The sequence below is a fragment of the Oryctolagus cuniculus genome, chromosome 6 (assembly GCF_964237555.1).
Source record: "Oryctolagus cuniculus chromosome 6, mOryCun1.1, whole genome shotgun sequence".
NCBI classification, from domain to species: Eukaryota; Metazoa; Chordata; class Mammalia; order Lagomorpha; family Leporidae; genus Oryctolagus; species Oryctolagus cuniculus.
Window position 1 is genome coordinate 819,914 of NC_091437.1, and position 24,229 is coordinate 844,142.

The 24,229-nt window shown below is 40.7% G+C and overlaps 1 protein-coding gene and 1 long non-coding RNA gene across 2 annotated transcripts in view; both read left to right on the forward strand.

Annotated features, from left to right (window-relative positions):
* The first annotated feature begins 14,271 nt into the window (after positions 1-14,271).
* On the forward strand, positions 14,272-15,722 carry LOC127488935 (olfactory receptor 2G6). Its single transcript, XM_051839619.2, has one exon. It carries the CDS (start codon positions 14,507-14,509, stop codon positions 15,497-15,499), a length of 993 nt encoding a protein of 330 aa, XP_051695579.1. The 5' UTR covers positions 14,272-14,506; the 3' UTR covers positions 15,500-15,722.
* A 2,528-nt stretch (positions 15,723-18,250) lies between these two features.
* LOC138850109 (uncharacterized) overlaps positions 18,251-24,229 on the forward strand; it is a 46,192-nt gene continuing 40,213 nt past the window's right edge. The window contains exon 1 of the long non-coding RNA XR_011389625.1: positions 18,251-19,463. This is a non-coding gene — a long non-coding RNA (uncharacterized lncRNA). The remainder of the gene's footprint in view (positions 19,464-24,229) is intronic.

Sequence of the window (24,229 nt, forward strand, 5' to 3'; positions counted from 1 at the left end):
AAAGAATTGGTACAATTTTATATCATGGATTTTCTTATGCAATTTTCCTGTAGCTTCCCCAGGTACTGAGTACAAACTTGCTCCATTCTTTTCAGTTTTGTCATTTTTACCTGCATGCTTTTGTGCTGTAGTCTCTGTGAAGTTTCTAAAGATGAATCCACCACAATGAGGTGTCCCTGAGGTGTTAGGACCCAGAAGAGGTAAAGACACACATTCCTTGAAACAGAGCTCTAAATGTAATGCAAATTTAAATTTAACTTCCATGTTTACACACACACACACACACACACACACAGAGACAAACAGAGAGAGAGAAGAAGCAGAGAGAGAGACTCTTTCATGGCTTCTGTTCTTTGTAGTGACATTTTGGAACCACAACTGCATAAATCTAAACCATTTTTTTTGCAATGGATTCAGTTTTTTTTTTATTTATTTTATTTTTTTAAATTTTTTGACAGGCAGAGTGGACAGTGAGAGAGAGAGACAGAGAGAAAGGTCTTCCTTCTGCCATTCGTTCACCCTCCAATGGCCGCCGCGGCCAGCGCACCGTGCTGATCCGATGGCAGGAGCCAGGTACTTATCCTGGTCTCCCATGGTGTGCAGGGCCCAAGTACTTGGGCCATCCTCCACTGCACTCCCGGGCCATAGCAGAGAGCTGGCCTGGAAGAGGGGCAACTGGGACAGAATCTGGCGACCTGACCGGGACTAGAACCCAGTGTGCCGGCGCCGCTAGGCGGAGGATTAGCCTAGTGATCCATGGCGCCGGCCGGCAATGGATTCAGTTTTAAATGGTGCTTCCAGTGATTTAACACAACTATGAGCTGGAAAGTCCCATTCAGATTTCCTAAGTCTTTTCAAGGCCCTTGATTCTTTTTTTTTCAAATATCAAAAAATAGCTCATATGTACATAAATTGTAACCATATTCACTCTCCAATTTATCAAAAAGTCATTGGGGTAGTTGGCAGATGTAACTATGAATAGTTGGATAAATCAGAGTTCTGGGAGTAACACTGTTGGCAAAATATTTGAAAGACAACAGGTCAGTGCTGGGAGCTAAATTTGATACTGATTAAAAAGACTCCTATAGACCGGTGCCACGGCTCAATAGGCTAATCCTCTGCCTTGCAGCGCCAGCACACCGGGTTCTAGTCCTGGTCAGGGCGCCGGATTCTGTCCAGGTTGCCCCTCTTCCAGGCCAGCTCTCTGCTATGGCCCGGGAGTGCAGTGGAGGATGGCCCAAGTCATTGGGCCCTGCACCCACATGGGAGACCAGGAGATGCACCTGGCTCCTGGATTCGGATCAGCGTGATGCACAGGCTTCAGTGCGCCAGCCGCGATGGCCATTGGAGGTTGAACCAATGGCAAAAGGAAGACCTTTCTCTCTGTCTCTCTCTCTCTCACTGTCCACTCTGCCTGTCAAAAAAAAAAAAAAAAAAAAAAAAAAAAAAAAAAAAAAAGAGATAGAGAGAAAAGAAAAGGAAAAAGAAAAAAAAAAGACACCTATAAAGTTTCAGTTTCAGTATATTTTAAGAGGGTACCAGAGTAACAACAGCAAATTTACAAAGCCTTATCAGGTAACACTGGTTTATTTCTTGCATACATAAAGTCTAGTGTGGGTGTACATGAATTCTGTTAGTGGTTCTATATTTGCAGCTTTGGAGACCCAAGTTCATTTGTCCTTAGGGGCGTCTCCAATTCGAGAACACAAGACTGTTGGTCTCAGCTATATTTCCGTCCATTAAGTTACACATGCCATCTCCTCTCATGTTTTCTAGCTCAAAAAAGTCAATTGGCTATACCTAAATTCTTCTGGAAAGAGTTTTGAGATATTCTGACATCTGTCTGTAACTGGAACACAGCCTGTCATTGGCAAATACCATATCAAGGGATGTGAGAAGACTCAGAGAAGGTGCGATGGGAGAGGTAGGTTTTCTTTATGAAGCTGAGGAAAAAAGGAATTCCTTGTTGTGTAGTATTTCTATAAAAATGTATATTTTAGGAGCTTAAGATAATTTCAAATAGAGAACAATGGGAAAAAATACTACTTGTTGCACTCTCTGCTGACCCATTGAACTGGCAGCTAAGTGTTTATTTGTCTATTTCTCTTCTCATTCCCTTACCATTTTCACTATTGATTTATTCTCCAAAAGTGCACTTAATTATTTTAAAGCAATTTTTCTCATTTATTGCATTTATTTCCATCTTTAAAATGTTTCCTTCTGCAAGAATTGGCCAGTGTCTGTCAGTCCTGTGAGCTTTGTTAATTGGTACATTTTAAAAATGCCAGCAGTGTAGTCTGAAATCAGGTAATGCAGTATCTTTAGCTTTGTTCTTTTTGCTCATGATTACTTTTGCAATTTTTTGTGGATTATTTGTGACTGTTAGAATTCTTTTTCTTTTTATGTGAAGAATGACATTGACATTGGATTTTTTCTAGATATTGCATTGAAGCTTTAGTTTGTTTTGTACAGTATAGATATCTTAAGAATCTGATGGAAAACTATATTTACCACAAGGATTACTACAGGAATTTGAAACGTATATGGGAACTCTGTTTGAGACTTCATTTGAACATATAATTTCATTTTTAATCTACTTAATTAATGAAAGAATTAATCAAGAGCATAATGTAGAAAAACAGAAAAAAACATACCTTGTATGTCTTCTCATAATGAAAAATTTTAAAATCTTAATCCAAAACTTTACCAACTCAACAATAGTGATTAAAATTTTACAAGTGTTAATCTCTTCTTTGAGGAAAATAATTCATGCTTTCAATTTAGTCTTTAGAGAAAAGGTGGTGCAAGATGGTGAAATAAAGTTCTCTAACAATCATGTTCCCACAGAGATACAAATTTAAACAAGTTTTTATGCACAAAAATACTGTCACATGAATTAAGGAAATCAGACCAGAGATTGTAGTACCTAGTTATAACATAATATTCAGAACATAGTGAAGCCTTGTCTTGACTATCATACCCAATGCTGACCCTTTTCATCATGAAGCAGCCAGAGTGGTTATAACTCAGTTCCCCTAACAGAAGTTAGGGTCCATTCTTCTGGGGTGTAAATGTGAGGAGTCAGATGGGTTAAAAGGCAGTCAGGGTGGTCCCAGTGGAAACTGAGGGTACAGAGTGCTTGTTTTCCCCTAAAAGTTATCTTCTAGAAAGGTCAAAAGCACTTGCCTTCCCACTTCTTGAAAGCTTCCAATTTTACCATAAGAATAACAAAGGAGTGGAGATTCCAACCTTCTGAGCTCAAGTTCATTGTAAACAAGTTACCTAACCCACCCTTCTGATGGCTCTATGTTTTACCATGAGTAAGCCAAACAGGATAAAAATTTGCAAATCAGTCTTTTGGTGGGTTTTATTCCCACCTTGTAACTGAATGTCAAATTTTTTTCTTCCCCAAAATTGTGCTTAAAAACCCTAGTACTGATGCAGGCATGCAGATAAGATAAAATTGATTAGATCTGTGAGCTGGAAGACCATGACTTCACCATGCCCACTATGTAATCTCATGCCCCTTACCTGACCCCACCTGTGTGTCCACCTGCCAATCAGGCTACATAACCACTCCCCTTTAGAAGTAGGTAAAAGGCCTGGAACACAGTGGGCCCTTCCCCTTTCTCCCTTTTTCACCCTTATTGCCCTTTGCTGCCCTTGCTGCCTGTGCCTTTGGGGCACATGGCCTTTGGGCCACCAACTCCCTGCTTTCCTGCCTACTTGCTTGCTGCACATGGCTCCTGACCTGCTCTCTGCTTGATATGAACTCTAACTTAATTTCTAGACTCTTCTTTCTCCCTTAGATAGAACTCTCACTCTCCTATGTATTTCCCACACTGAGTAAAATCCTTAAAATTTACCATGCTGTCTGGACTATTTGAGCCAGTATTCACAATTCTTCTCTGAATTCAAGGCAAGGACCCACACAGCTTATTAATTTCAGAAATATTAATAAGCAAAATGGTTTCAGTACCACCAGCCCTTTTGGGTATTTTCCTCTCTTGGAGCCCCCATCCATGCCACTCTGGCTGGAGGTCTTTGACTCTAACAAATCTTGCTCTTACATCTCAAAGATAAAGAAAGAAAAAAACATAGTGAAGATGATAAGCAGATGAAGATAAGAACATAGTGAAGATGATAAGATTTGCATTACTTGTGTCATCACTCTCCCAACTTCAGGAAGAGCACAGAAGAATGATTCTATCTGCTATTTGGGAAAGAGGAACTTAAGCATAGCACTTTGTTTTTTTCTCTAATACTGAGAATTCACAATAAAACTGATCACAGGACAGCTACCATGGCTGCTGGCTACAGACAACTATCTGTGAACTGAGCCTCCAGGCCTACCCTCACAACAGCTAGGAATATATAACTCCTGTGATGTGGATTTGGTCTCCAGTCCTTGTCATTGACAACTGATCACAGTAGCAATGGACTCTCAACAGCCCTCAGGGACAGGCGAGCCTAGCAGCCCCAGGCTTTTGCCATGTCCTAGTAGTAAACCAGCCCTACTAGTTGGGATTCCTGCCTAGCATTGGACCAGCCATGGCAATTCTGGACTTACAGCACCCCCTAACACTTCCATATTCGCAGAGGTCTCAGGTTCACGGAACATGCCACGTGGCTTGCTCAGAATCTTTGGCTAAGCTTACAATGAAAGGGTGTTTACAGAGAAATTCAGTCTACCAAGACTGGACTAAGTGCCTACTTCTTCAGTTGTGTAGCTATCAATGCAAAACCACAGAAATCAAGAATGATCAGAAAATGTGCCATCACCAAGTAGACAGAATACAATGCCAGTGACTGAGATAAAGTTTTACAAACTTCCTGATAAATAATTCAAAATAACTATTTCAAGCAAGCTCCAGGAAAACACAGAGAAATAACCCAGAGAACTGACCAAAAAAATGTTACCAGAAGGAGCAACTGAACAGAGAGACTGACATAATTTAAATAAAAACAAATCCTGGAGCTAAGAAATATAACGAACCAGAAAATGCACTAGAGAGGACCAACAGCAGAATTTATCAAGTGAGAATTTGGGGAACTCAAAGAACGATTATTTCAAAATATATATTCAGAGGAGAAAAGAGAAAAAGAAGGGAAAAAAGAAAGCTTATGGGAATTATGGAAGAGCATCCAAAGAACAAATATTTAAATCATGAGAATTAAAGAAGATGAATAATGACAAAGGGTCAGAAAACTTATTTAAAGAAATGATAGCAAGAAACTCTCCAAACATGGAAAACAGATATAAATATAAAGATATTAAAATGTCTACAAACATGTTAAATTCAATTATGGCTACTCCGTAACATTTTACAATGTAACTGTCACAAAGCAAAGACAAAGAAGAGATCCTGAAAGTGCCATTGGAAAAGAAGCAAATGACATATAAGGGAATTGCAGCACACCTAATGGTAGACTTCTCAGGAGAAACCAAATAGGCAGCAGGTGAGTATGCTGATATATTCAAAAGGTTGAAGGAAAAAACTACCAACCAAGAACTATGTGCCCTCAGCTGTCCTTAAAAAGTGAAGGATAACAACTTGCAGATAAACGAAAATCCGAGTGAATTCATCATTACCAGACCTGTCTTCAAAGAAATGCTAAAAGAAGTTCTTTGACCTACAAGAAAAGGATGCTAGTAGGTGACATAAAAACACCTGAAAGCATAAAACTAGCTGGCAAAATAAGGACAGACTCACAGGTAGAACATTCTAATATTGTAATGGTGGTATGTAAATCATGTATGCATTTAGTAGGAACATACCTAATCATAACAAAGATGCTATTTGACAAATTCATAGCTGATAAGTTTAACAATGAAAAGCTAAAAGCTTTTCTTCTGGGACCTGGGACAAAACAAGGGTTCTAACGTGTATTTCAAATAGTATTAGTAGTCCTAATCAGAGCAGTTAGTCAAGAAATAAAATACACCCAAACTGGATAGGCAGAAGTAAAATTGTTTCTGGTGGTAGATGACATATTATATGTAGAAAACCCTAAACACTACCAAAAAATCTCTTAGAACAAATAAACCAAATTGGTAAAGTTTCAGAATAGAAAGTTAACATTAAAAATTGTTATTCTTTACAAACAACAAACAATCTTAAAAAGAAATAAAGAAAAAAACCCTATGTAACTTCAAAACCAAAATATTTTGGAATAAATTTTCACAAGGAAGTGAGTGACCTCTACACTGAAACTTTAAAACACAGATGAACGAAATTGAGTAGGACACAAATTAATGGACAGTTATCCTACATTTATGGATAAGAATAGTTAATATGTTAAAAACTTCTATAGTATCGAAAGCAATCTACTTATTCCAAACGATCATTACAAAAATTGGTGGCATCTTTTTACAGAAATAGACAATAACCATTCTAGGTAAAAAACCATTTAGACAAAAACCATTCTAGACAGAGACCATTTGAAGTTTGCATGAAACAGAAAATTACACCAAATAGCCAGTAAAGTTGGTGGGGGGGACAAAGCTGGAGGCATTACAGTCTGTGATTTCAAATTATATCACAAAGCTATAATAATGAAAACAGCATGGTACTGGCATGAAAAGATATAGAAGCTAATGGAAAAGAATCAAGAGCCCAGAACAAAACCCACACACATATGGCACTAACACTTTACTAGGATGTGTGCCAAGAATACACATTGGGAAAATAATAGTTCTTTCAAAAAATGGCATTGTGAAAAATGGATACTGATATGCAAAAGAATAAAATTGAACCTCGTGTATTAGACTTAAGTGTAAGAGCTATTGTAAAATTCCTAGAAGAAAGCATAAGAGAAAAACAACTCTTTGATGTTGATACAGGCAATAACTTTTTTTTTCAGAAATGACATAAAGCATAAAAAAAGCAAAAAAATGGCATTACATTAATCTACAAAGCATTTAGAAGGCAAAGAAAGCAGCCATAATGAAATGAAAAGACAACCTACAGATTGAGAGAAAATATTTACAAACCATCTATGTGATAAATGATTAACATTTAAAACTATATGAGTGACTCATACAACTCAACAGCAAATTTTTAAAAATATAGGCAAAATACATGAACAGATTTTTTTTTCCCAAAGAAGACATATGGGGGCTGGTGCCGTGGCATAGCTGGTAAAGCCACCGCCTGCAGTGCCAGCATCCCATATGGCTGCCGGTTCGAGTCCCAGCTGCTCCACTTTCCATCCAGCTCTCTGCTATGCCTGGGAAAGTAGTAGAAGATGGCCCAAGTCCTTGGGCCCCTGCACCCACATGTGATCCCTGGAAGAAGCTCCTAGCTCCCTGGCTTTGGACTGGTGCAACTCCTGTAGTTGCGGCCATTTGGGGAGTGAACCAGCTGATGGAAGACCTCTTTCTCTCTCTCTTCCTCTCCGTCTCTCTCTGTGTAACTCTTTCAAATAAATAAAAAAAGGTTTAAAAATAAAGAAGACATACAGATATCTATCGGCTTATGAAAAGGTATTAACATCAATAATCATCTGGGAAATGCAAATTAAAATTGCAGTGAGATATCACATGACACCTGTTAGGAGGAGAATATAAAAAAGGCAAGAGAATAGCATCATAAAATGCTGCTGTATGAATGAAAGGAATCCTTGCACATTGTTGGTTGGAATGCAAATTGGTGCAGGCATTACAAGAAGCAGTATAGGATTTTCTTAAAAAATGAGAATTACCAAAAATTCCTAGTTTGGGTATAGCTCTAAAGGGGAAACACATCAGTGTCTCAAAGAGATAGCTGTTCTCCTATCTTCCTTGACTCAATATTCACAAAAGCTAGGACATGGGAACAATCAAGGTGACTACAATCCAGAGTCCTCTCATGGAAGATGGATGAAGAAAATCTCTCTCTTTGCGTGTGTGTTTGTATATATCTATGTACACATATTATATATAGTGTATATAACGCCTTTATTATAAGCCATAAATAATGAGCATAGAAACACACACGCACACAGGTAGTTCAAATATTTATACATAGTTTTCCAATAATGCTTTCTGAAGAAGCCTAGTAAAGCCAAAGGAAATTATCTAAAATACAAATTGAATAATAATTAATATTTTAGTCTACTGTGACAAATTACACATGAATTTCAAAAACTGTTGACTCCAAAATAAATGATCTTATATATCACATTTTCTTCTGAATTACCAACTTGTCCAGGAGGACAACTTCAGGGGGATTTCGCTTGTTTTCTACTAAATTAGTCTTGGTCCATAGATTAGGAAACAAATGTAGATGTTCAGGCAGTTCCGAATCGTATCAATCACAAGTCTGCATCCAGTGACCAAAGGAATTATCACTGGTTAGTTGGTAGACTTGAAAGCACAGTGAAATGGTCTGGACCAGGATTCCATTCCTCACTGACCTTCATATGTCTGCCAGCAGGAATCCACGAGTGCCAAGGCTTCACTACCTTACAGGTGCTTGTGAAGACTGCATGGAACATCTCAAAGTTGCATCACCAGTGAAAGAAGCTAAAGACTTTGTCTACCAATCCCAGCCCACACTCACTTGTGGGCTTCTCCTGGTTGTGAGACATGGCCACAGTGCCCTGTGCCTGTGAGGAGCACACGCCTGCAGCCAGATCAAACCCACAAGGGGAGAGTCACAAGCTCCCACAGGAAGGTGTCAGGCACATCCATTGGCTAACAATGGTGCCTGTACACCAACACCAAAACTTCTTTAGCCTCACTAATAGCATCAATTTCACTCATTTTTCACCTTTCCACTTCTCTCTTGTTCCAGTTTAAATTCCATTTTCCATTGTTACTTTAACATCATGAATCTTCAAAAAGTTCTCTGAAAATGCATATTATGATGAGGGAGGGGAGGTGTTACAAAGCTTTCTGTTCCACAGTGTAATCTGGCATTGGGATTTCTCAGCTCTGCAGTCTCTGGACACACAGACGGCTCTAATATATCCACTAGCCAGTCTACTGTGTGCTGGGACTGTGCCCGGAGTGACTTTTACAGATGAACAGAAAGCCAGCATTCAGAGTTGGCAGAGGCATGGGTTCTAGCTCCTTCTGACCCCATGCCAGTACTTGTTTTGACTTCATTCCAACTGCTCTGAAATCTCACATCTCCAAAATTGGTGAGGGACTGGCCACTAAGTGGCAGTCTAGTTCAAATACTTATTTTAAAGATTACAGTTAGTCAGCCTCCTTTAGCTCCATGCTACATAATTCCAGATGCTGCTCAGGTAAAACCTAAAAGGAAACATCTAAAGGAACTGCACACACAGCACCAAGAAGAAGTGGACCACAGCCCAGTCCTTGTCTCCCGACCCCCAGTTTGTTCTGGAGCACAGGCCCTGTGGTTAATGAACGTGAGGGCATGGCAACAAATTTGTGGAAAATAGAATTAAAAGATAAGTTTTTTATGGAACAATTTTTTTAGAAATCCATGAATAATTTTATAGCATGCAATTTCCATTAACTTTTTGAAGAATCTTTATTATCAATTTTAAACCTTGGCCAAACACATTTAGGTATTATCACTCAACTCAGATTATGGAGTTAAAATGTTCATATTTTTAAACAAGAATTTGGAGATAAATAGACGATGTATTTTGGATAAAATTCTTGAATAGGAAAATTATGTCTTCAGTCTTAAATTCGTGTCATGAAGGCACTTGGCACTTGAACTCAAGTGTTGCTTTGTTCAGGTACTCTGTCCCAGCTACATTACTCATGCATGCATTATCCTTTCTGTCTGGTTGCTATTTAGCTTTGTATCCATTTGAGCCTCAGACATAGATATGAAAATTGGATCCCAGAACTACAGTGCAGACTCTGAAGCTGCTCTGTGTGATCCACTGTAACTCACGAAGCTTTGAATGCTCTAATTTCTCCTATGTAAAGTGAAGAACTTATTCCAGATGGTTTGAATGTATGAATCCCCAACCCAAGACTCCATGATCCATCATCCAGCTTTCCAGGAAGTCTCCATGTCTTTGATTATTTATCTATGTATAATCTTCACAAAACAATAAAAGTGATAAGCACAAAGAAATTCCATAAATATGTATTGATTTTGTATTTTAAAAACTTTTAAAATCACTTACTTAAACAACTAAATTATATCATGACTAAAGCAATCTACTTGCCAGCATATTGTGCACTGGGACTGTGCACAGAGAATACCTGAAATAATCTCTTTTAAAATATGAGCCGGGGGTTGGCGCTGTGGCATAGACGGTAAAGCTGCTGCCCGCAGTGCCAGTGTCCCATATGGACGCCAGTTCGAGTCCCGGCTGCTCCTCTTGTGATCTAGCTCTCTGCTATGGCCTGGGAAGGCAGTAGAGGATAGCCCAAGTCCTTGGGCCTCTGCACCTACGTGGGAGACCTGGAGGAAGCTCCTGGCTCCTAGTTTCAGATCGGCGCAGCTCCAGCCATTGCGGCCATTTAGGGAGTGAACCAGCAGATGGAAGGCCTCTCTCTCTCTCTCTCTCTCTCAGCCTCTCCTTCTCTCTGTGTGTAACTCTGACTTTCAAATAAATAAATAAATCTTTAAAAAAATGAGTCAACACGATTTTTGACTTACCTGAATTTTTTCAACTTCATACTTTTTTGTTTTCATGTTATTCCGTTGTAATTTATTATTTTCATGTGCTTAACATATTAATTTCAGTTTTTAATTTCCCATCTCATATAATAGATATATTTTATTACACACTGAAACTACAAGTTCAGGCTTGAAAGAGTCATTGCATATTTCTGCTCATTAGATTTCTGTTGTAAGCATTTGGTCCACTGAAGGGTAAGGCTTTTTCCCCAGAAGTAGTGATCCCAGGATCACAAATCTCTGATTCTCTCAAAATGTAATTGGTGAACTGGGATTGTAGTCCTTGTGGAGTTGACAGGATAAACAAGCCATTCCCTAAATCTAGGCCCTCTATCCCTATTGGGAGCCTTTGTTCTTCTCCATTCCCTCTTGGAACTTCTCATTATTTTAGGCTTGGTGTGTGGTCACTCTGTGGGTGTCACTTCTCCGACCCCAGATATGCAACAATACAGAAGAAGCAGGCCATGCACCCTACTTCCTACATATTGGTAAGGGGCTATCTGTTTCTTTTTGCCCCAATTAGATTTTTATATTTTTATATTATTTTATATTTTTGCTATTATACCTGAGATTTATCATTGGAAGCACAGAAAAATATTGAACCAGAAAAAGACAATCCAAGAAGAAGCTGGCCTCTCCCACAACATCAGGTATTCTAAAAGATTGTAAAAGCTGTGGCTTGTGGGTTGCAAACATGAATCACAAAGTCTCATGTAGAAATGCCCATATTTTTGCTAACTTTTAAATTTTTATTTATTTTTAAATGAAATGCAGAAGCAGACAGAGAGATCTCCCACTCACTGGTTCATTCCCCAAATGCCTCAACAGCTTGGGATGGGCCAAACTGAAGCCAGAAGCCTGGAATTCAATCTGAGTCTCCCCATATAGGTGGTAGGGAACAAAATATTTGACCCTGCTGACTCCCAGCATGCATATTAGCAGGAAGTTGGAATTCGTAGCTGAGCTGGGACTCCACCCAAGCACTCTGATATGGGATGCCTGCATCCCAGGCAGAGTCTTAACCACTGCACCAAATGTCCACCCCCCATTTTTATTCTCTTTTGTGAGTAACAGCAACTTAGTGGATGTGAATTTGTTGATTGATTACAGCCAAAAATCATAGCATAAATTAAACATATCCTTATACTTGACCTTTTCCAGTCCAGGTTGTTCCGTGTTTGGGATTATGTAGGTTTGTGAAGGAGTCAGGTGAAATTGCCTGTTCCAAGTCTCAGCCAGCTGCTCAGATGAGGTCAGATCATCAAACAGAATGGACAAAATGACTCCTCACTTTAAAGAGCAGCACCTGGCAAACACTGATAGCAGAAACTGACGGGATTCTTTCCCACTGATAAATTTTACTGGCTACTAGTGTCCTTTGTGAGGGAAGGAAACATAATTTTAAAACATTTCTGCTTGTACCTGCCACATTATACCATGAAGAAGGCTTTGAACTTCTTTTTCAGATGATTGCTGTAGGGAAATATTTTCTCTTTCAGTTTCACTGGTTCTTTTTGTCTAATTTTCATTATAGTATCTCCAAAACTGAATTCATTGCCTGGCTCATGGATTTTTCAACAATTACTTATTATGGTGACTATATTTAACATGAATTTAATATCTTACCTAAATTTCAAGTGCTGAGCCATAACTGTTAAGTGTACAAGGCTTTACAACAGGTCTCTTGGACTTACTCACCTTGCACAAGGACATATTATACTAGTTAGACAGCAGATCAAGTGAACAAGTATGTGATAATGGCACAAGATCTAGAAGTCAGGCAGAGAAAATGAATTTTGGCCTCAGAAAACCTGTTTCTCTTCTGAGTTCAATCTTTATGTTTACCTCCTCTAGCCCACAGTGCTAATCTAGGGAGCTAACAGGCTGCAGCAAACAAAGAATCCCATAAACACACAAACATACTTTATGACTCATGCTGCAGAAAGGGCCATTGATCCACTCATGGATCATGATCACCACTCAGATGAGCTTTGCTTTCTCTCCAGACTGAGAAGTCAGGCTCAAGGGTCTAACAGCCTTTGAGCAGGGGGAAGGAAAATGCAGTGCCAGGAACTTGAGGAAGTAGAAAGATGATTGATAAGTACAGTTATTAAGACCTTGTCCTGAGAAAATGGCATGGGCCTGATATACAAAACATAAAATCAGGGACCAACATTGTAGCACAGCAGGTTAAAATGCTGCTTGCCATGCTGTCATCCCAGAGCACTGGTTTGAGTCCTGGCTGCTCTGATTCCAATTCAGGATCCCTGCTAATGCACCTGGGAAGCAGCAAAAGATGGTCCAAGTACTTGGATCCCTCCCATGTATTCAGAAAGCCACATATAATCTTGCATAAACCACATCTTAGCTCTTTTTTTGAGTTTTGTAACTACTTCGGGAAAATAATAAATCTTCACCTTCCAGTCTCTTTTTTTCAGGCTAAGGAAAGATCGTGTGTGTGTGTGTGTGTGTGTGTGCGCACACGCAAGAGAGGGAGAGAAAAAGTGGGAGAGAGACAAGAAGAGAGATACTTTGGAGGGTGTGTGATAGGACGATTCTTTGATTCTCTTACAATGACAGGAGGGGATGAGAAGGATGGGCAGAATGACTGATAGCAGTTTACAGTAAACACGCAGCCAGAATTCCTTAGCAAAATAAGGGAGTTATTTTTAGTCACTTTAAAAAATAATAGATGATTAAATAATACGTATCTTTAAAATTGCTACCTGAATGTTTAATAAATTAGAGAAATGTTTCAATTGCCTGAAAATTAATTTATCTAAAGTTTAAATTTCTGAACAATCATGGGTGAATACATTATTACTCTTTTCAAGCAGACCTTACATATATTTTAATATTGAAAGTTTTATTGTATTTATTTATTTTATTTTTATTTATTTACATTCTTTGTTTTGAAAGACAGCATATATACCTCAAATACACAATATCTGTCAGTTACTCGGCATATGTCAAAATAAAATAGCTTCTAAAGTAATTTTCTCTCATCTCTTCTTTTATAATCTAATTTGAGAACTATTTCTATGCCAGTGTTTATTCCTGTATGTTTAAAGATGGTTCATGTTTCACTGGCTGATTTGTTAACTTTAAGTTCTATTTCACTGCCACATGCAAACAAGAAAGTAACAATTCAGTTGATTTTTTTTTTCTCATCAGATTCTCTCCTGGCCCTGGTTAACCTCCATTCTAGAGCTGTATGCTGACTACTGCCTCTTCCTGAACTGTTACCAATTCAAAGTTGTGTGTATTTCTGACTCTGGATGTCCTCATTGCTAAATTAGTCTGAATACCATAGGCTGATTCAGCTTTGCTCTCTGGCAACTGTATTTGGAATCATTCATTTATGTGCTAAGAAGGTGGCTACTTAGTGGTTTTCATTTTTCTATATTATCCTTGGAAGGATACTGCACCTGCACTTTTTTTTTTTGCCACATGAGATTATTTTATTAAAAAACGCAAACAAAGCAGAGTGTGGAGCACTTTCTGTTCACCCCCAGGCTGCCTGCAGGACCCCCTCACACCTGGGTTACTTCAGACTCCAGCTGGGGCTCTGTCAGAAAGTGCAAGGTCTAGGCCATGAGCTGGGGAGGGAGCCTGGTGGCTTGGACCTGGGCACAGAGGGAGGAACAGGGTGGCTGGTACTTATATTGGAAGGTAGAACCATCACGATGCCTTGTTGGAGGAGCCCACACAGGACAGGACTCCTGGGTCCCCTTGGTGGATCTGCTCCTTGGAGAAGGCTGTTGGTTCTTGGTTCCATACTTTAATTTCAGAGTTAATAGAAGGAGGTGGCATCTCTTGCCTGCAGATACGTATTGAGGAAATTCTACAGGTGCTATAATGTGGCACTGCAAACAGTTGGGGATTGCCAATGTTGAGCTCATGCCCTTATGTCCCTAGGATATTCATCCTTTTGTAAGCTCAAGCTGTGGAAGATGGAGGAAGCCAACAACAGCTCTGGAAATGGCTTTCTACTTCTGGGGTTTTCAGATCAGCCCCAGCTGGAAAGGTGCCTTTTCATCATCATTTTGCACTTTTACATCTTTAATATTCTGGGGAACACAGCCATCATATTGGTGTCTTGTGTGGATGCCAAACTCCACACACCAATGTACTTCTTCCTCAGCAACCTCTCCTGTGTGGACATCTGTTTCACCACAAGTGTTGCCCCACAGCTGCTGGTTACTATGAGTAAGAAAGACAAGAGCATGAGCTATGGAGGATGTGTGGCTCAGCTCTATGTGGCTATGGGGTTGGGTTCCTCTGAGTGCATTCTCCTGGCGGTCATGGCTTACGACCGCTATGTTGCAGTCTGCCGGCCACTGCACTACGCCACCATCATGCACCCCAAGCTCTGTGTTGCCTTGGCCAGCACAGCATGGCTCAGTGGACTGGTCACCTCTCTCATTCAGTGCTCCCTCACTGTGCAGCTGCCCCTCTGTGGTCATCGGAAACTGGACCACATTTTCTGTGAGGTGCCAGTGCTCATCAAACTGGCCTGTGTGGACACAACTTTCAATGAGGGAGAACTCTTTGTGGCCAGTGTAGTGTTTCTGATTGTCCCTGTGTCACTCATCTTAGTCTCCTATGGCTTCATAACCCAGGCTGTTCTGAGGATCAAATCAGCTGCAGGGCGCAAAAAGGCCTTCGGGACCTGCTCCTCTCACCTGATTGTTGTCATCATTTTCTATGGGACCATCATTTTCATGTACCTGCAACCAGCCAAAAGCAGCTCCAAAAACCAGGGAAAGTTTGTTTCTCTTTTCTACACCATAGTCACTCCACTTCTGAATCCTATTATCTATACTCTGAGAAACAAAGATGTGAAAGGAGCCTTGAGGGCAATGGTAATAGGACATGCTTTGGGGTCAGAAAGGTTATGAGCTGGATATCTGGCACTAGATGGTTTGTACTAAGTACTCCTCTGTTCAGAGCCACAGGTTAGTACAAAATCTGCAGTTCTGCAAGAAGCTGAGGTACTCAAGGGACAAAAATTCTATGCTCTCTACTGAAAACACTCAGCTCTTTCTCAGCTATGCCATCAAATTTCATATACCCATTTTTTCTACCTAGTTTGGCGATCCATCGGTAAATTTCTGTTTATTCATAAAGGCTCAGCTGAAATGTTATCTACAGTTTCCCACTTTTGTGAAACACCATTCTTCTCACTCTCTGGGAAAAACTGTTTCCTAATATATTTTGTATAGCATGTGATACATACTGCAGTTTCCATATGTTCACACATGTTAATATGTATATATTTGCCTATATATACAAATAGACTAAGCAATATGTACATATAATAGATAGGAAGTAATATATAACCATTTTCCCATTAATAAGGGGTACTATAAAAAACTCATGGAAAAAGGCAATTAGAAGCCAAGCTTATTTGGTGCAAAAAATATTTAGAAATCCATGCACTTTTTCATAATACACACTTTTCATGAACTTTTCAAGACCCCTCGGATGACATTTGAAACTGACACATGCCCCACTGCACTGGCTCATTTACAGCAGGAAAAACAAGTGTACTTAAGAGTCATATTGGCACCTTGATTCCACAGAATTGTGGGATGCATATAATGATTATTATTTTATTAAAGGAATCAAATAGGCAAGTTTGCATTAAACAATTCATGGACTTTTTAGATTTATTCTAATTTTTTCTGAAGTGTTTTAGCACTTTGTAGATAAAAAGTCTACCAAAAAGTAATTTCTCTGGTCCTAAGAAAGGAGAAAGTGTTTCTTAAGAAGACAGTATTACTTATACAGTTTCATGCTTTAAAATATGAAATGTGAGATCCCACACAAGTTCACATTTGTGCTTACAGTCAAATATTTGGCTCCTAAAATTTAAAAAATGGGATATTCAGATACAAATTAATAAGAACTGTATTCTTATATATGGCTACCCTCTTAATTCCACAATACCTGATGCTCCCCCCAACCATCTTCATCTCCTTTATTCCAAAAACAGATTTGAACTTCATCAATATGGTAAGCCTAAGTATTTTAAGTGAGTTCTACAATTACAGAAAAAAGTTGTTCTATCATATTAATTTTACTCTACATTGTCATTATATACACAGCAGGGAAGAAAGAGCATGAAAGTATGAGTGCAAGGAAAGCAAAAATACAGACAGAGTGGAATCTGGTGAGGTGGCTTTAAACAAGTTAGAATTTTGATGGCAGAAAGGAAAATGAGGTTCATCTAAAATGCATGTTTGCATCAAGATGTTATAGCCTGTTTACAAATGATAAAATTCAAGCTTGTACCCACTGCCAATGATAATCAAAGGTAAAACGGTGCACATAAGAAACACAAAAAAGCCTCAGAGAGTTTACTGAATGATTCAGGGATTCTCCTCCAACCTTATGGTGTCCAATTTACCCCTTTAAACATTTGAAACAAATAAAACAATGGATAGTCTGTTATCCACTCTAACAGAAATGAGAGGGGTATGAACCTGGTTGAGCTTGTCTTGTAGAATATTATTATGTGCATTCTCCCATCAGCTTTGGAACGTGCTAAGGAAAGCATGCTTTCATTTCCAAGGGGAAATAACTTCTCCATTTATATAAGGAAACTTCACATTTATAAATACATCAATTCCTTATAATCAGAAAAACACACCATAGGAAAGAATGTGCCTAATTCAGAGTTGAAATCAATTTAAATGGTATATTGCATCTACAACACAAAATGAGACATTTTTAGAAAAATAAAGCTCAAAGTGAAAAGATGACCAGATATGAAGTAATGGTATCAACACAATATATAGAAATAACTATATAGAGAATATATAAAATATATACAGAAATAACAAAGAAAAAACAAAGATAATTTCACAGGCAAAATAAGGTAATAGGAAATGAAATGCCACTGAAAAAAATCAACTACCAAACACAAAAAGTTGCAAAAATAATTCAGAATAGAAGTTTAGATAGAATAAATAAGATAAAGTTGAAAATGTTAGCATTAAAGAGATAATAGATGTTTCTTCTGGAAAAAAAAAATGAAAGTAATAGAGGATGGGCGGGGCCAGTGTTGTGACACAGAGAGTAAAAAGTGACCACCTCTGATGCCAGCATCACATAACTCCAATGCTCCACTTCCAATCCAGCTCCCTGCTAATGGCCTAGGAGAAGCAGTGCAAGATGGCCCAAGTGCTTCCATTTGTTTCCTTTTTGATAAATAATCACTTTGAGCAACTTTTGACTCCTGTGGTCTATGTTCAGATTATGTATGCATCAGATATTTTCTAAATACAGTCATTAAGCCTAAAGCAGGGACATGTAATCCAATTTACATCTATTACAGTGTTGTTTGGAGAAGACCCGTGCAATTATGACTCCAAGAAAGGGATAGTCCTGTATTACAATTGTTTTAAAACTACACAGTGAAAATAGTGAAATGTATATGCATGGTTCTGGCAACCCTCCAAACACTATAAAATCTTAAAAGGTGCATTTTTTTGAAGTTGGGGGAAACAAACAGAAAATGATGCCTGCTACGCACAAAATTCTGAACATTCATGGAAAACAGAAAGCATCAGATCTCAGAGACAAACCGAGGAAGCCACAGCCCACCCCTAGCCCAGACGGCGAGGAACGGAGATGGAAGCACTGCCGGCCTTGCCCCGGATAGACACTGGCCTCACACGTACCTGGGCTCGCTCATGGTGCTCAGAGGAGCAGAGGAGGATGACCCCTACCCCGTACCTGTCAGGACCAACCAGGCTCGGTCACCAGTGGAGGGGCTGAGGAGGAGGCCATGGTCAGTAGGCAGCAGAGGGGCAGAGGAGGGCGATTTCCGTCCGCTGTGTGAGGAGGAGGCCGTGGTCAGTCAGAGGCGGGGCCGAGGACCGCGACTTCTGTCCGCTGTGTGAGGAGGGGGCCGTGGTCAGTCAGACGTGGGGCTGAGGACGAATACCGTCCGCTGTGTGAGGAGGAGGCCGTGGTCACTCAGAGGCGGAACAAACGAGGACGGCGACTTCCATCCGCTGTGTGAGGAGGGGGCCTTGGTCAGTCAGAGGCGGGGTCAACAAGCACGGCGACTTCGGTTCCCTGTGTGAGGAGGCGGCCGTGGTCAGTCAGAGGCGGGGCGGAGGACGGCGACTTCTGTCCGCTGTGTGAGGAGGAGGCCGTGGTCACTCAGAGGCGGAACAAACGAGGACGGCGACTTCCGTCCGCTGTGTGAGGAGGGGGCCTTGGTCAGTCAGAGGCGGGGTCAACAAGCACGGCGACTTCGGTTCCCTGTGTGAGGAGGCGGCCGTGGTCAGTCAAAGGTGGAACCAACCAGGACGGCGACTTCCACCCACACTGTGAGAAGGAGGCCGTGGTCAGAGGCTGTGGTCAGTCAGAGGTGGAGGGGCCGAGGACGGCAACTTCCGTCCGCTGTGTGAGGAGGCGGCCGTGGTCAGTCAGAGGCGGGGCGGAGGACGGCGAATACCGTCCGCTGTGTGTGGAGGGGGCCGTGGTCAGTCAGAGGCGGGGTCAACAAGGACGGCGACTTCGGTTCCCTGTGTGAGGAGGCGGCCGTGGTCAGTCGTTGGGCGAGGAGCGGAGCAGCATGACCCCCGTCCTTGGTGCCCATGAGGAGGCAGTAGTTTCCAGTCAGCAGTTGTGTCTACGCAGGGGAAGGCGAGGACACTGAATCCAAAGAGGAGTCAGAAAAAGCATGGCCTTAGGGCTGTGCCGGTGACCCACAGCCATGCCGCCTGCCTCTCAGAGTCGGGTCCACACGTGGCGGTACAATGACGTTAAAGAATAAAAAACAAGAAGGAAAGGAGGGAAAAGAAACGAAAGAATAAATGATGCACAAGACTTCTAAACAAAGTCATGGTAAGAACTTCTAATTTTTTAAGATTTATTTATTTATTTGAAAGGCAGTTACAGAGAGGCAGAGAGAGAATGAATGAATCTTATATCCACAGGTTCACTCCCCAAATAGTCGCAAAGGTGGGAGCTGGGCCAATCCGAAGCTCTTTCCTGGTCTCCAATGTGGGTGCAGGAACCCGAGCACTGGAGCCATGTTCCACTGCTTTCCAGGCCATAGCAGAGAGTTGGATCGTCAGTGGAGCAGTTGGGTCTCAAAGTGGCTCCATATGGGATGCGGGCACTGCAGGTGGTGGCTTAACCAGCGATGCCACAGCAACAGCCCCTAAGAGTTTTAAAAATAACAGGAAAGATAAAAAAAAAATAGACAACTTAATCACCTTTAGTGAAGTATGATTAGCAAATATATTTGTAGGTGTGTGGTTTATGGAGTATAATGTGTTGTTGTGTGTATACCTTCTAAATTGATTACCAAAATTGAACTAGAAAATGTATCATCTCACAGAGACTGAGTTCAGAAATGCTTTGTAAAAGGAGAAAAATTATGTTTCTGTGTGGGAGCAAACTGTTGAAATCTTTACTTAATGTATGCTAAACTGATGTTCTGTATATAAAGAGAATAGAAAATGAATCTTGATGTGAATGGAAGGGGAGAGGGAGTGGATAAGGGGAGGGTTGCGGGTTGGAAAAAAAAATCTCTCTTTCTCCCCCAAATTCTAATCCCTTGCTTTCAACTCGTCTCTTCCTACTGATATTTTACACACAGCAGACACCTCAGTCAATCCCAATATGCCATGTTCTCTCCTAACCTATTTCCTTTCTCTGAGATAATTCATTGAGCTGGAATAATGTGATTGCGCACCCATTCATTCATTCATTTTCTCTGTGTGTGTTTCTCTGCCTTTCACGTCGATGCAAATGAATAAATCATCACTGAATCATAAAAAAAAAAAAGAAATGTTTTGGACTTTGGGGAAAAGAAGATGAAAGTGCATGTGCTTTAAAATGTTGATGGAAAATGTCTCCTGGACGTTTTGAATATCCCTCACTCTGTGTGTGTGTTTATTAACACAGGAAAAACACTCAAAGGTGTAGTGGCAATGGTGTGCCGGCTGACCATATCCCCCCCCCTCCCCCCCAGGAGCAAACAGAACAGTTTGGGTGGTTTGTAGAGTCTGGTGATTTCTGTAGTGTAATACTACATCCATGACTAAATTCAAGCTCCCAGAGTGATGTCATCAACCCCCGAGCTGGGATGGGTTGCACACAGCCCTTCCCTTGCTTGTTCCCTCTGCCCTGCCCCCAACAGCAGTGCAAGCTTGCTCCAGTGCAGCACTGCATAGTTGAGGCACTGGGTCATACTTCAAGGAGGAGCAAACAAGGAGATGTAAATACTACAAAATGATAGAAAGCAGTTCCCCTGAGTTGAAGAGAGACAGCTGTCCTCAAATTCACGTGGACAGTCTACAATCTGGGCTGGGTGGCATAAACGCCTGAAGCCAGGGGAGAGCCCCAGAAGGAAGAATCTTTTGAGGTTTCAGCCTTCCCGTCCTTGTTTTTGTTCAGATTCTCATCTTCAAGCTGAAAATCGATAAAAGTAAAATAACATTACAGATGATGTGCTACATTGCTTAAAAAAAAAAAAAGCCCTTCTTCAGCACACTCTTCCATACACCTGAACTGTTTTTCTCATTTCATTGAATTGTCCACCCATGTTCTCTTGCACATCTCAGAGTTTCCTTGGGAACCTTGTTTTGCATTCCCCTTTCAGGCATTTTATAGAGTTCCTTCATGTTCTGTTTCTGGAGAACTATTGCTTCTCTTTGGAAGTAAATAGTTGTTGCTTTTTCATGCTTCTTGTAACCCCAGGTTGATGTCTGTGCATCTGGTATAATACTTCTTCCAATTGCATGGAGAAAGCTTGATAGGAAGAAACATTTTCTTTTAGATGAGGTATCAGGAGCCTGTTGGGGAGGTGCATTGTCTTTGTAAAAGTCAGGTAGCCGCTCTGCGATTTCTTCAGCTGTTGTCAGCATTAGTGGTGTCTATCAGGTCTCCATAGTCTGGGCTGCACATGTCTGTGAAGGTGGTGGTGTGACTCTGAAGTGGGTTTGCAGATGCCCATGTTTTCAGGTCCTGCAGAGTTGAGCGTGTACACTGCGTGGGTCTTTTTTTTTTTTTAAAAAAAAAGATTATTTACTTGAAAGGCAAAACACAGAGAGAGGGACACACACACACAAACACACACACACAGGGTGTATGATGGAGGGAGAGATCTTCCATCTGCTGGTTCATTCCTCAAATGGTTAAAACAACCAGGACTTGGCCAGGTTAATTCCATGGAAGAGGGACTCCATTCTGGTTTACCACATGAGTGGCAGAGGCCCAAACACTCTGCCTATCATCTACTGCCTTCTCAGCCACATTAGCGGCAAGCTGGATCAGGAACAACGCAGCTGGGACTTGAACCTGCACATGGATATGGGATGCCAGCATTGCAAGCAGTGGCTTAACTCACTGTGCTACAATGCCAACTGTAGCTCCTGGTCTCATTGCAGTGGCAGCCACTGTCCTGAAGCTGCAGGTTGGAGTGGAGCCTGTCCTCAGGCAAGTGGTGCTGGGCTTTTTCAGGTGGCAACTGTTATGCCTGGGCTGCCTCCTGGCCCCTAGGTCAGTCTAGACTTTGCAGTGGCCTTGTCCTGGTGTTGGCCCTATGCTTTAGTAACCTATGTTCTGGGGAATGGGGGGAATCCTTGTGAGCTCCTTCTCTGAAGCAAATGAGTCATGAGTGCCCAATACTGGATTTAAAGTCTTTGAGGATGTGGAGATTCTCTTGTACTCAAGCGTGCCAGTCTGAAGTGATGGTGGCCGTGGCTGGGGCTTTCCTGTTTGCCTTTCCCTGGTATAGCAGAGTCCTCCTGGCTGGCTGGATCCAGGATCACAACTGAACTTGTGCCCTTCTTTCTCCTCCATGTGTGGCCATCTCCAGTTCCTATGCTATCTACAGTAGCTGTGGCTCTGTGGTGGAGTTCAGAGTTCTCCCTTGGTCACTGTCCTGGAGGTCGGTCCTTCCCTCTCTTCCGCTTCCATGTTCATCACAGCGCTGCTCGTTTCAGCCAACAGGTGCAGATGCCATCCACTGAAATATCCATCAATGAATGAATATGAGACTGTGGCATACACACGATGGCATGATTATTCTGCTGCGAAAGAGGATGGAATACTCTAAATTTGCAATAAAATGGATGAATCCAGAAGATGCAATGTGCAGTAAAATTACCCAGGCATAGAAAGACATGTTTTCAGTCATGTGGAATTTTGAAAAACATTGATCTCATAGAAATTGTGACCAGAACACTGGTTATCAGGGGAGGATTTGAGGAAGAGTATAGAGAGAGGTTGTTCAGTAGATAGAATATTACAGTCATATGGGAGAAATTCTGTACAGTAAAACATAGGTAGAATAACTTTAGTCAGCAATAATGCATTGTACATTTCAATGCAGCTAGAAAGAAGATTTGAATGCTCTCATCTCAAATAAATAAATAAATGCTTATGGTGGTGGATATGCCAATTATTAGATTTGATCATTATACAATATACCTCAATCATACATCCCATTGTACCCCACAAATATGTACAACTATTATTTGCAAGTCAAAGATTAAAAATGAGTGTGAATACAAAAATTATGTTAAAATAACTTAAAATGGATCACAGAAATAAATGTAAAACTTGAAACTGTTAGACTCCTAGAAGTAAACAGGAAAAGGTCTAGATGACCCTAGATTTGGCAATGACTTTTAAAATCCAACAGTAAATATATTCCATGAAAGAAAAAATTGATAAATTGGACTTCATTAAAATCATTTTTTACTCTGAAAGACTTCACCAAACTAGAAGAAAATATTTGCAAGAGATTTAGTTTACACAGGAATATTTTACAAAATACAGAAGTACTCCTAAACTCAACAATAAGAAAACAACTGAATTTTACAAAATGGATGAAAACCCTCGACATACATTTTACCATAAATATTATACAGAATGCAAATTAACACATGAAAAGATACTCAGCATAATAAGTAACCAGGGAGTAAAGATTAAAACAATGAGCTACTATTATACATATTTTAGAATAGCCAAACTTTGTAACATTGACAACATCAAATGCTGGTGAGAATCCAAAGCAACAGGAACTCTCATTTGTTGCTGCTGTGAATGCAAAATACTGCAACCATTTTGCAAGGCAGTTCGATAGTTTCAACGACATAATCTTAACATATGCTCCAATAATTATGCCCCTTAGTATTTACCTAAAGGATTTGAAATGCTACATCCACTCAGATACCTGATATGAATATTTCTGGGAGTCCTATTTTTTTTAAAGATTTATTTATTTTATTTGAAAGACAGAGTTACAGAAGAGCAGAGGCAGAGAGAGAGAGAGAGAGAGAGAGAGAGAGAATCTTCCATCCACTGGTTTACTCTCCAGATGGCTGCAATGGCCAGAGCTGTGCCGATCCAAAGTCAGGAGTCAGGAGCTTCTTTTGGGTCTCCCATGGATGTACAGGTGCCCAAGGACATGGGTCATCCTCTACTGCTTTCCCAGGCCATAGCAGAGAGATGGATTGGTAGTGGAGCAGCCAGGTCTTGAACTGGTGTCCATCTGGGATGCCAGCACTGCAGGCAGCAGCTTTACCTGGTAATGCCACAGAGCCTGCCCTGCAGTCTTATTTTTAATTGCCAAAACTTGGACACAATCAGGTGGT